Genomic DNA, 13104 nt, shown 5'->3' on the forward strand with positions numbered 1-13104 from the left:
TGAAATCTATACAGACCCCCAGGACTTGTAGTCATGGCAACCAGGTAAACATACACAGACCCTGCCAGGTTTGGGGGTCAATCTCTCAGGACTATCCTTTCATGCGTAAAATACTTCCTTCTTCCCATGCATACCTTATCTTCGAAGCTTCCAACATATCGAAATGCACTCTGTACTTTTTGAGGGACAGAAATTTTTTCCAGGCAAACTTAGTAAAATGATTTCAAGTGATACATGTAACTACAACAAAAGAGTGAACATATGTTCTGAGACATGATATTGCTATAATCTATTATTGTCAAAATACAGCTCTTGTAAATTTTCAGTTCGGAAGAATATCATACTTTTTCAATGAAAGGAATTATAAAAGACAATACGTTTTGGCTTCAATCTACAGTGCTTTAAACAATACTGAGTATTACTGGTAGTAGAGTTTCTTCAATCCAAACAAAGATCAGTGCACAATGGTGTCCATAGCAACCTCTACAAACTGTTTGACCCGAGTCACAAATACAGAATCATCCCCTAATCATAAGACTACACTCATATCCCCATCCATCCATCAGACTTGTTCTGACCTGCTTGTGACAAAAGAAATTAAAGCCTCAGGTCAACCCTCCCAGGTTTCATACTAGGACAGAAACACAGATGACAAAAGACGATTGTCACTTAGACTGTTCTGATCCCCTGTCAAATATAGCTTTGTACCACTCAACCCTTTATAATGATGTACAGGCACTGCAGCAATTGCACATATTGTATGGTTGACTTTTGGAAAAAAAAAACACCTGTCTAACAAGACCATAACATGTCCAGGACAAAAGATACAAGAACTTGATACTCTGCTGCTGCTACGGCACCTGAACAAAAGCCATCTGGAAGCCAACATTCATCTTCCTAACACCTACCGCATACCAAATACATGTATCATCACACATATTGACCACAAATATCTAGAAACACAAGTACACGCACACGTACAGATAGACATTATGTTACCAAAAACAGTGTCTTCAATGTCGTGGACATAATGATATCTGAATTGTACAATCTTGATAACCAAAACCAATTGAGAAATATAAAAAATATCTTCCAAAGATCTGACATACTTTAATTTCTTCATTGTATTTATCAACAACAATATACTAGTACTGCTATAATCATAACACTTGTTGAGCCATCATGAATATTTTATATATGGCCTTGGAAGCACACAGAAAAAATATACTACACAAAGGACAATGGCCCTGCTCTGTTCCTGAAGCATTAAGATTTACATCATGATCTCTACTTATTTGGAAATTTGAGTAGGTCAAAATTTGAAAAATTCAGCAATATCTGAAAACCAATCATCAACGGGTGTGTATCAAATCTAGCCCCCAAAAAGATATACTTGGGCTCATATTAGATGTAATTTAATGAATTTCAGCACACATTTGTCACAGTGAATAAATGTGATGTGACCCAATTTCATTGATCCTCCATACAAAGAACCTTAAAGCGATGCTGACAGGAAATTGATAATATCAAAGTTCTTTCAAACAGTACAAGATTCTTACATGACTTCACAGGTCTGCCATAAAACACATGACTGACAGCTTTGTAATAGATCAGACAAATTTTAAAAGTATTTCAAAAGATCTTAAAGAATTTCTTTACGTTTTCCACACTTAGAAGTCAGGTCAGTATTACAGTGTCCTGTGTTCAGGTGTGATTAGCTGGGTAGTAATCTCTTTCTTATTGATCACCAGAGATGGCACTTTCCAAACAGATGTAAAATACAGACGAGTATAATCTACTTTCTTTGTGATCACGAAATTAGCACTGCATCAGGTGCCGGCAATTGGTTGGTAATCCCCATGTGTTCCAATTTGTGTAAATGGATTACAGTTATTTTCATCTGCCAAAAATGAAAGAAGTCATGATGTTTTTTCGGTGATGGTTCTTAAAAGCCATTAAGAACCATCAAACAACCATCAGTAAAAAAAAAAATACTACAAACACATAATTATATTCCTCATACTCTTTTTGTCTCTATCAATATCTTTGGTGCAAGCTAGCCTAATCTTTTAAAAAAACATGATACAAATGGTTTAAAATGACTTATGTATTTCCACTTCCACGCATTTTTATAACTGGTCCCTGTCAGTGTCCATGTAATGTTTTTAAGGAAAGAACGACTGTGAGTATGATACTAATATTCCATTCTATTACATGACATGACATGAAGCATATCTGGGTATCCTGGCACAGTAACAAATTGAATATTTTGGAGCCTTTGTCGGAGCCCAACGACTGCCACACAAAGGTGGCTGTGGCATCACGACTCAGCCAGTATTTGCTGCACAGACCGCTTTTGTCCTGGACTCACGAACTACTATCCTCATATTTCAGACCAAAGTGTGTGCATGGGCTTCGTTCCATCTTAAAGTTTGTGTTCAAAGAGCTGGGAAGTTGAAGCACTTTTGTCATAGAATACTGTCATCTGAGCTAAAGTCTGAATGCTGGTATAAACTTGCACCCTATCTATAGACACCAGACACTGCCTCACAGTGTTAACACAGTGTTCAGTACTTGTCAAGTGTTCTGTCATGATACAGTGTTAATGGTACATCCACAAGAAGATGTTTTGTTGACTCTGATGACACATTATTACTATGGAAACTAGAATATGTACATGATTGACTTGAGGCTAAACAGTCTTTGCAGTTGAGTGATGGTACCTGAGGAAAATGTGCTGTTATAGCCGCTGTACTAGCTTCTAAAAAATCTGAATGTCTTTTCTATTATCAAAATAAACTGCTTGCATCAATCAATCTGAATATATGTCACTTATATCCAATATTCATAGTACTGGAAGCCTCACAGCTACATTCAGCCCTTAAAATCATTTTACAAACTAAGGGTTTCTCACTTTGATATGATTGAACTCAAGATAACTAGAACTCATGATGACTTTTGAGGAAGCTGAAGCACTGACAAATACCCAGAAGACCATCAGAGAATCCCACAGAAGCCTTCACTTCCACTTCACACTGGGAGCGACTGTTGATTACCTCGAGCAGAGAGGCTGCTAGATAACGATTTCACCAGTCTGGCCTTCGATTTTTTTAGCTCGTGGAGTTACAGGTTCACCTTGGACGGTGTTTAACTGTTTTGGGTTGTGTTTGTGAGCTTGTACCTAAAAGAAAAGTCATTCAACTAGGCAGATTTGTATGAATTTTTGGTATGTGGGTAGTTATGGAGGTCACGCATTCTGACTAAGACCAAAGGTTCTTAGCACCGTACAAAGGGACCAAATGCTAAACCTAGGTAACTAAATAAGGCAGCCTTCCAGAAAAATTAATCAGGAAGCAAATGAGGGCTTTATGCATCCACCTGCATGTTACTAATTTTAGGAAATAACTTAGACGATCGGGTAGAATTCTGTTCTGAAGACGGCTGTATCTCTCTCTCTCTCTCTCTTTCTTTCTACACCCCCCCTGGTGCTTTTTCTAGTTCGATCTACACGAGAATCATGATTTATGACTTACCTTTAAAAGCATTATCCAAGACTCCTTGTCCAAGGTCGTCAAATACTCTTCTCTGAGAGGAATATTTTGACCCTGGGTTTGCCTCCAGATAGCCATCATCTTTTTCAGTGTATCCATCATGAGACCTGTAAAAGCATAAAACGTGTTTAAAGTGAAATGTTTCTTCCAAGAATGGATGGGCAAGCCACTGGCAGAGTGTTCCCACAGAGCCAAAGATAGCAGAAAGTGGAGGAGGCTGATAATGGGCACCACCATAGTCCCCGACCCTCAGGCATGAGGATAGAACTAGATAAATTTTGGTAAAGGTAATAAAAGGTTCCTTCCATGGGGTGGATACAGAGAGATTGTGGGGGTGGATATGTGTAAAGATGTGCCATGGGTACAAAAATTTTGTTCTCAGGTCAAAAGCTGGTGCTTATATTTACCTCTGGGAAGTACTGAGAGTCCAGTCACACATATCTCAAGATCCTTTTGATGGATTACATTTGTATGAATTTTGGTATGTTGGTAGTTATGGAAGTCCCAAATAAACAAGTCAATTTTTGACCCCCTAGCAGTTTTTTTCCGGTACTATGTAATTAAAGGCTGATGCTGACCCTTCCTGACACTAGTGTGGGTTTGTCAATAACAACTGATCTACCCATGCAGCAAGGTTAATGACCTCAACTTCGGACACCTGTTCAACTTGGAGTTTGATCAGCATAAACTGTGATGGTGCATGATGAGGCTTAAGTGCTATAGGAAGAAGAAAATTCATAAACACTCATAAACATGTACAAGGTCTTGGATTTCTTGCTCAGTCTATAAAACTTTGTACAGTTACTGCACATATTCTCAAAACTTTTGGTTGAGGTTAGACTCTGGACAGGTGTCACTGTGTATGTTGCATTCATAATGCCGGTCACAAAATAAAAGATAGTGCACAGACTAAACACTAGGTAGTTGTCTATATAACATTCCAAACCACAAGTGCACTAATGTATAATGTGGAAACAAACAGCGGATTATACCACCATTAGGCATGTGAAGTTTAACTATAATATCTTCCGTGGCTTTGTGGTATTGCCAATACAATCATAGGTTGCAAAACAATACCGGATGTAGAGCAAGCTTAACTAGAAGGTCCAAACATGCAACACTTTTTCCTTACATCAAACACCATCTGCCACCAAAAAATCACGTCACAGCATGTCCAGGGCAACAGTTATAAAAATGGAATTTCTGATTCAGTACCAAGGAAAGCTACCCGCTACATGGGCCACAATCGACCTTGATCTTCGTCTTCCCTTACAATGTTACATACCCAGGGCTCGAAATTCATTTTTGGGATTAGGTGAACTGGTGCACCCAGCTTAAAAAATTGGGTGCACCAAAAAATTTTTGGGTGCACCACTTAAATTTAAGTAATAACCTAATAATAAAACTTAGTTATAGCTATCAAATCCTTAAACAAGTACCATGACAAACATTTTTATTATCTTTCTAACACTTAGATGTCAAGAATATGATGTATACTAGTATACTTTTATATCTTTACATACATGTGTCAAAAAATATTTGGGTGCACCCTGTGCACCCACAGAAAATAATTGGGTGCACATTTTGGGTGCACCTGGGTGCACATGCACCCAGTATTTCGAGCCCTGATACCAAATATTGATTTCACAATCTACCTAGAGGCTCTTAGGTTATACTCTTAGGCTCTTAGGTGACCACAAATATTCCGAAACATCTACCAAAAATTTCTCCCATTTTTTAAGTAGGTAGAAGGACATATTATTCAGTGATTTTTCATGTCACACTTCATGTCAATTTGCAGCACAATTCACTGTTAATTATACTGCCAAAAGAGGCAAAATATAGGAGCTATTTTTATCTTTGTTTAAAGAGTTGAAGCAGATAGGATTTTTATGTCAAAAATCACAGGAATTGCCAACATAAAATATGTATCAAACATGATCTGTTCAGACAACTCTGTTTTAGAGATTGAGGAATCAAAAAGCACCAATATTGATTTTCACACTCTGTAACTAGTAGTTTTGTAGAGATAAGCAGCAAACAGTTACAGCTCTTATCTCAGCACCCAGGTCACAATAATGACTTGTAAAAAAAACAATCATACATTACTGTAAATACAGAAACTTTTGCAGTGGTTTAGTGTTTGCATTTTTTGGGGTGGCAGCTTCAAACCACCGCGAACATTTTTCCATGGCAGTAAGAGACAACAGTGCATGGTGCTACCACAAACTTAAAACCACAGCAAAAAGAAGTTAGTATTTATTAGGGATACTTTCTAATAAATAGTCATGATTTTTGGGTGGCAAATAGCTCATGTGCTCAGGAAAAAGTAACATAAGTTTGCAGGCTTAAGTTTGGTAGCTTTTTTGGAACTGAAGGCACATTGAGACTTTGCAGACTTTGAAACAAAGTTTAGTCAGAAAGGGATGAATGAATTGTTTTCAAATAAAATGTTCTAATTTATATGCACATGTGGTAAAGCTTGATACAATGAGAACGGACACTTAAGTTTGTGTGTCAAAACTATAATGGTGATTTGAATTCCTCCTTTAATGTTTCCTTATCAACATCGCTTATCATGATATGGCCATGTTAATGTTGCTAGGTATACTTCTAGCATTAAACAATCTAAAATGTGTTACCGTAGCATTGACAAAGTAGTCATCACTATATAATTGGAGTTAATGAGATTAACTTAAACTCCATCAAATGTGATTCCTAAAAAGTGTGTTCCTTCATGTATGTATTGTACTGTAATGATAAGGTATCAGACCTTTAGTCCTGATGGCCCAGGTGATAATAATGAATCAGGTGGTTCTCAGATACGGCAATACATGTGTATCGACTTTTATCATGTGAGTGCAATAAAAATCATTACCTAACAGCACTTTACCCCCAAAATATGGCATCAATAAAGATTTTCTGATTTGAATTTCACTGATGATAGCAAAAATATTCACAAAGTAAACATTATGTCAATCAATGTAATGACAATTGGTAGTCCTTTGTTGTCGAAGATGACGGTGTTTCAGACAAACATGCATGTTGTTATACAACACAAATACACTCTCGAGATAGTAATTTCTTTCAAATGCAATTTAAGCGTTATATATTACAGTTAATCTTTTTTCTATCATCATATCTCCCAGGGCCTGAGAAAAGGCCTTTTCACAACTCACAAGCCCATCACTGGAATGTAAGCAAATATGGTCTTCTTTGCAGCAGCATATATTAAAGGTTTATATCCCATAAGTAGGTTCATATATTTCTGTCCAAAAGAGATTGTATGCCGCCAACGTTCCTCTTATTGTCAACCCAAAAGGATGAAAGAGACTTGGCAGCTTATTAAGTTTTGAAAACAGGATACTATATGTGCATCACATTCTGGGTAGTACTGTCTTCTGGTGTTTTAATTTATAGTCTACGGATAATTATTCTCAATCATTCTTCTAGGTCCTTAGAAAAAGCCTTTTGACGTCACTGCCAACTGCCAAGCTAAGCATGATCCCTTTATGCTTGACACAATATGAGGAACGACTTTGTAAATATTTTATGAGCCCACACCGTGTATTTCATAGTTTTGAAAGGGCAAGTCAAGCAAAAAAAACCCTCATCATTATCATGTCTGACATAACTAGGTGAAAATTACAAAGGCCTGACCACAGTCTAACCTATTTCTGTCATCTAATCCTTCTATTATAAAATATGTTAGCAACAAGTGTCTTATGTTTTTCAATCATGGTAATATTACAGCAGGTCTGTAGTAAAGTGTTATCCTTTAAGAAAACTTAGGAAGAAAATTTTCTGAATACTTAATTTATAAATACACAAATATGTCATTAAAACATGTACTTACCAGTATGAGAAGTCAAATGTAAACTGAAAAAGGAAAAAGAGAGAAGTGTTAGTACTTTAAATACATTACAGCACAAATGTACAGTCTATATATGAATTAATGAATCTGCTATAAATGAACCAATTACAACAACTGAGAGAAGACTATCATGGACAGTTAATTTTTTGTCTTCCGTATACCCTGGTAGTTGGGACATTTTTTTTAGTTTTTATCAAATGCTTATTGCATGTACCTTAACTAATAAAATGCAGTTGCAGGACCAGTTTGTCCTTTTTTCCAAAAATTAGTAATTATTCTGATAATGGACAGGATTTGTCAAGCTCATTGTAACATATACAACTGAGGAAACAAACATTCTAAGCTTCAAAATTTTTATTTTTTATTGCTGGAAAAAATTTCTTAAATACATTAAATTTTGTACTAAAACAATAATGCCAATTATGTCAAAAATTATGAGAGCCAATACTTTGGGCGTTCTATTCATCTAATGTTATACTCTGAAATGTGCAAAATATTTTATTGCTTCATAATCATAGGGTATCTTTATTACTGGAGAAAACAGAAATTGCCAATTAGTTTAAAATAAACTAAAAATTTGTTAAGTCGTCATCCTTTTTGGGTTGGGAAAACTTGCAAGTAATACACAATGTCGTGTACTTAACATGAACAAATTGATTTTGTGAAGGACATGTAATGATGGTGTATGGTGTCCTGTCACGTTGGACCTTTGCTATTTACACAGCACTTTACATAGGCACTGCGTTCCTAACAACAAAAGAAAACATGGCTAAGGAGAATGCCACTAAGTTGTAAGGTGACGCTGGCTCCTTTGTTCAGCCATTTGGGGCCTCACCCCTGTTTGGTAGCGCCAATTAAAATGTCTCACGAGGGGTTACTGTTCGGCTGCTATGGGGGTTTGATGATGTATTCAAAAGGACAGGCAGTTTCCACAACAAACAGAAATATTGCAGGCAAAATATCTGGTATAAATACTAAAATGATAAAAGAGCACTTCGTTTGTATTCTTGGCAACACTCATGGACTCAATCACTTAATTCAACAGTTGAGAAGAAATTTTTTTTTTTCATTTCAAAGCCACAATTGTGCTTTTGAGGATGGCCAAAATAAAGAAAATGTTATGTCTCCAGTCACCAGATCAACCCTAGCAAAAGCTTTCTTACCCTAGATTATTTTAGCTCTACTGGCAAGGAAAATAAAATTTTTGTTCTGGTGTCTGGGTGAAGGAAACAATGTAGATAAAATTTATACGTTGAGAATACTGGTGTCCCTATGCATTTCAATTTTACAAAACTACCGTTAAACTGCATTTGTTAGACCAATTGGGCCAAAATCTGAAGAAGAAAAAAGAAAATTTCTTCCTTCCAACACTAATTCTTTAAGCCCACAAACATGCAGAGACACAAATTAATTTTCATAAGCCTGATCACATCAGATTTCATCCATTAGACTTTTCTTTCAATTAAAACTTTGAAATATGATCGTGAGATTTCTGCATTTTTTTTTTCAATGCAACAACGGGGCATTCTTCTGTTTTACCATGATTTTCTGGCCAGGTATACTAATTGCAAGATTTGTGTAAACCATGATCATCACAGTAAGGGATTATTTCAAAGCCACTGATTCTGTAAAACAACTCGTGCGTAGACTGTCAAAGCAGATTTTCAGGTCCTTGCCTACTTAGCTGCAGCGCTGTTTCCATAACAAAAGGTACACAACAGGTGAGGCAAATAGGGGTGGGGTCAGCAATTGTCATTCTCGACAGGTGGGTGGCACCGGTGACCTGACACTAAATTTCTGTCCCATCAAAAATCCTCTCTCAACTTTAAAGTTAGATTTTGATGAGTCCAGTGGCCAGTTTCGTCCCTGACCTTCCCCCAGCACATGTATTAGACATGAGCTTCAGTTTACAAGGGATGAAAATTGGGGCAAGTAATGTTTTACTGCCCGTAAATTACTACTGGTCTCCAAGGATACTGGACGCAGTTTACAAGCAGGGTTTGCCTGAGTCTTTCTTATGTAATGAGAACAGTGACCTGCTTTCTGGAAGACATTCTTACGAAAAGAGAAACATTGTTGCAGAGAGAGTTCTCAACAGAACTCGCCTCTTAGACTGACAGTACTTGATATAACCTTTTAAAGCATTTATTTTTAGTTTCAGGCAGGCAGCAAATACCCTGCTAGACAAATCTTTCTGTTCATTTCAAGTCAATATCCCAAATCAACTTTCCCGTAACATTTCTCTCATGTTACTTACTTCTGTCTAATTACAAACTTTCACTTATGCAAATTATGTGTAATTTTCAGTACTTAATGAATGACTGAAATACACTACATTCTTACAATTTCAGACATAATTTCATCAACTGTACCGACACTACAACGTTTTAAGGTATACGTATTTGTCATGGATAACTAAATTGGACATTTAATGAAGTCCGACTTTCTGGTATATACTGCAACAATACAACAAATCAAATTAAAGAGAAATTCCAGATAAGAGATTATATCATTGTTTGACCATTGCAATGATGTTGATTTGTTGCCTATTAATCTTCAGTAGTTACGTCAGTGTAACTTTCTAGTGTAATATACTGCAACAATACAACAAATCAGAAATTCCAGATTATATCATTGTTTGACCATTGCAATGATGTTGATTTGCTGCCTATTGATCCCCAGTAGTTACGTCAGTGTAACCTTGTTACTCCTTAAGTGCCCCAGGTAAAACTGTACAGGTGCAATCCAACCAGTGATTTGTGATAAGGGCACTGACCTATGGAACGTTACATCACCGGTAGCACTACCCCTCAGGGTACTACATGTTCAACATCAAATTCAGACTTCCTGTTCAAGAGACCATATTTCCTGGAAAAGGCCCTGGTTGCAATGCCGACAATTGCATAATCACTCTAATTCAAAAAGGAATGCCAAAAGCCAGTGGTAGTATAGCCACAAATTTCAACATTTACATAATGATTCAAACCAACGCCTGAGTCACCAATGCTTCTTAAGTCACTCTCCATGCGTAGGTTAGGCCCCGGCTGTTTTTTTTAGTCGTTTTTATCGGGCTTTCTATTTTGTATTGTATTTTTAGTGCCAAGCAGACTTCAAGAAACAATACAAAATAGAAAGCCCGATAAAAACGACTAAAAAAAAAAACACAGCTGGAGGCTAACCTCTGCTTGGAGAGTATCCAAAGTGGGCTAAATGCAAATCACATTTTCCTGTAGAATTCCCTTACCAGCCAAGCCATTGATGATACAATAGTTAAAGCAAACAATAACCCAAGCCACAAAACTCAAGAGCCATATTAAAGGTTATTTCCTAAACACTTGCATTGGCCTATGTTGCTATTACATTCTCTTAAGTCTGGCATACTAAACTAAACTAAATTTCAGGAGTCAGAACTCAGGAATATATTACTGAGCCCTACCTTTTATTTCAGTTATTACCTCCCATGTATAAAACTGTTCTTCCCTCCTCAACCTTTTTTATTATAATTCAAAGTGATTTCCAAACTCTTCTCTGTCTTTCTCATATTTTATAAAAGGATATACCTAAGAAAGAAATAGTACCCAACGTATGACTCAGCCTGGACGTACACTTATCTTATATACAACACTAACGTTCGACAATCGGCTCCTGTTAACTTTGATTGTTGAAAAAGTTTTCTTCACAATAAATGTACAGCACTTGCCAAACTGTTGCCGATAGCAAATGCCTTTCCGTGCAAAATGCCTTTCAAGTGCAAATCTAATTGTAAAACAGTGACAAAGACCAATATCCAAAGTCTGTGCAAGTAGGCCCAACTATCCAAGTAAAGCACAATCAACAAACGACTGGATTCAATCACAGCGTTGTGCAAGTTAAGGTCAATTTTCTTGTGCTCAATAAAACTTCAAAGGGGCTGACACTTACCTTTTTGGGTTCTTCGTCTGTTAGGACAAGACGCATGCAAAAGACAAGAAAAGTGATTAGAACAATGGAAGACCATTTGTTTCATTTGAAGAAGAAATTGATAATTATCAAAATTATAACCATAGCTTGACAGTGAAACAAAGAAATGGAAATCTGACACTGTTCCAGTTTAGAGTCTTGGCAGTGACGCAGCAAAATACTACATAAAAGATGCTGGTATAATGGCAGAAATGGGAAACCGTTTTGAAAAGGAAAGTCTTTCCTCATACGAAATTCAAAGCCATTTGCAACGTGCCAAGAACAACACGCCATTTTCATCCTTTTTATGGAAAAGTTTAAAGCATGTCTGGTACACGCAAAACAAAAGCGACAATGAAAGAAGAAAAAACTTTTCTCAACTGTTGTTCAGAACTGTCTGCTGGCATTCTTCAGCATTTTTAAGATCTCTCTAGTTTCTTAAAAGACTGTTCAATAGATTCGTTGAAGCATGTGTAGTGCACACAAAGACAGTGGCACCACTATGCTCTCTTTCAGCATGTTTCTATGGGCTTTGATTGTTTATTAGGGATGATAGTAGGGGAGGTCAAAGCTAGATATTCATCTTTTGGTTTAAAGTACTTTTTAGAAATAAAAGGCATTGCATAACAATAAATCTAACGAAGAAAATTACTAAAAACACCAGAGTAGCTGGTGCAAAAAGATAAAGTCAACTGATCATGAAATATGAAATATTTGAAGAATGGTACATATCAGTAACATTACATACAGAGAAACTAATTTCATTATGAACTTTCGTTTCATTTTATACGACAATCAGATATTTAGAACAAAGCTTCTCCGGCCAAGTGCTTTTGGTATGCGGTGGCTGTGGCCACCAGGATGGTATGTGGCCGGAAGGACATAAAAATGATAAATAGGAGGTAAACTAGGCTACTCAAACAGTCCAAATAGATGTACCCAAACAGAGATGGGAATAGCTGTAATGAGTTTGATTGCTGAAGTCATCCTTGATACAAAAAAAGTAGTCTTGATGAACGATTGGGGTTAGAAAGTTTGGATTTTTTTTTGTTGAGAGAGAGAGAGAATGGTGCTTTTTTTGTTATTTTTGTCACTTGTGAAACACGGTAAACATGCATTTCCACAATGAAGAGTTGTTGCGCTTGTTGTTGGGAAGAAACATTTCAAGGGCCCTTGAATTAAACGCCGTGAAAACAAGGGCGGTGCCATTTCATTACCTTGTCTCAGTTCAGAAGTGTCCACATCCTGTGCACCTGTACATTCCTGGTGTGTTTTAAAACCTCTTGAACTAATAACCTCGGCCTCAACTAGACCAGGAGGGATTTTATAAAGATAAGGAAACCGCGGAGTTTAATAGCGACAAACGTGTGCAGGAAAGGGGCATGTCAGCACCGAATGACACTTACTTGGCGTCTCGGGGTTTTGGATCGTTGTCATTGCTCCGTTCATGTCAATAATCAACTTGGCACCTCTGTCCTTTTCCCTAAAGAAAACAGACACAGGAAACATGTTAAAAACATTAGCTAAAACACTAATGTCTTGGTACAAACCTCAAGAAAACTGGATAAAAGCTCAACAAACGTCCTCAACACTCGCCAGGTGCGACGAGTGAAACCAGGAAACGTGAAGAAGTAACACTTTACCTTTGGTTGAAGGGACGACAGCGGACTGCCACCTTCACCCTGCAGTCGACACAAAAAAACACACATATCTGTCAGTTCCTGGAGAAAAACTTGCCAG

The 13104-nt window shown here is 37.0% G+C and overlaps 1 protein-coding gene across 7 annotated transcripts in view; it reads right to left on the reverse strand.

Annotated features, from left to right (window-relative positions):
* Window positions 1-13104, reverse strand: part of LOC118418452 (kinesin-like protein KIF28P) — a 57219-nt gene that overhangs the window by 34580 nt on the left and 9535 nt on the right. For all 7 annotated transcript variants that reach the window (XM_035824366.1, XM_035824369.1, XM_035824367.1 and 4 more), the window contains exons 2-6: window positions 13008-13046; window positions 12771-12847; window positions 11347-11363; window positions 7408-7430; window positions 3534-3658 (exon numbers count right to left, since the gene is read on the reverse strand). In XM_035824366.1, coding sequence (XP_035680259.1) covers window positions 3534-3658; window positions 7408-7430; window positions 11347-11363; window positions 12771-12847; window positions 13008-13046 — 281 coding nt within the window. The remainder of the gene's footprint in view (window positions 1-3533; window positions 3659-7407; window positions 7431-11346; window positions 11364-12770; window positions 12848-13007; window positions 13047-13104) is intronic.

This window comes from Branchiostoma floridae, chromosome 6 (genome assembly GCF_000003815.2).
Source record: "Branchiostoma floridae strain S238N-H82 chromosome 6, Bfl_VNyyK, whole genome shotgun sequence".
NCBI lineage: Eukaryota > Metazoa > Chordata > Leptocardii > Amphioxiformes > Branchiostomatidae > Branchiostoma > Branchiostoma floridae.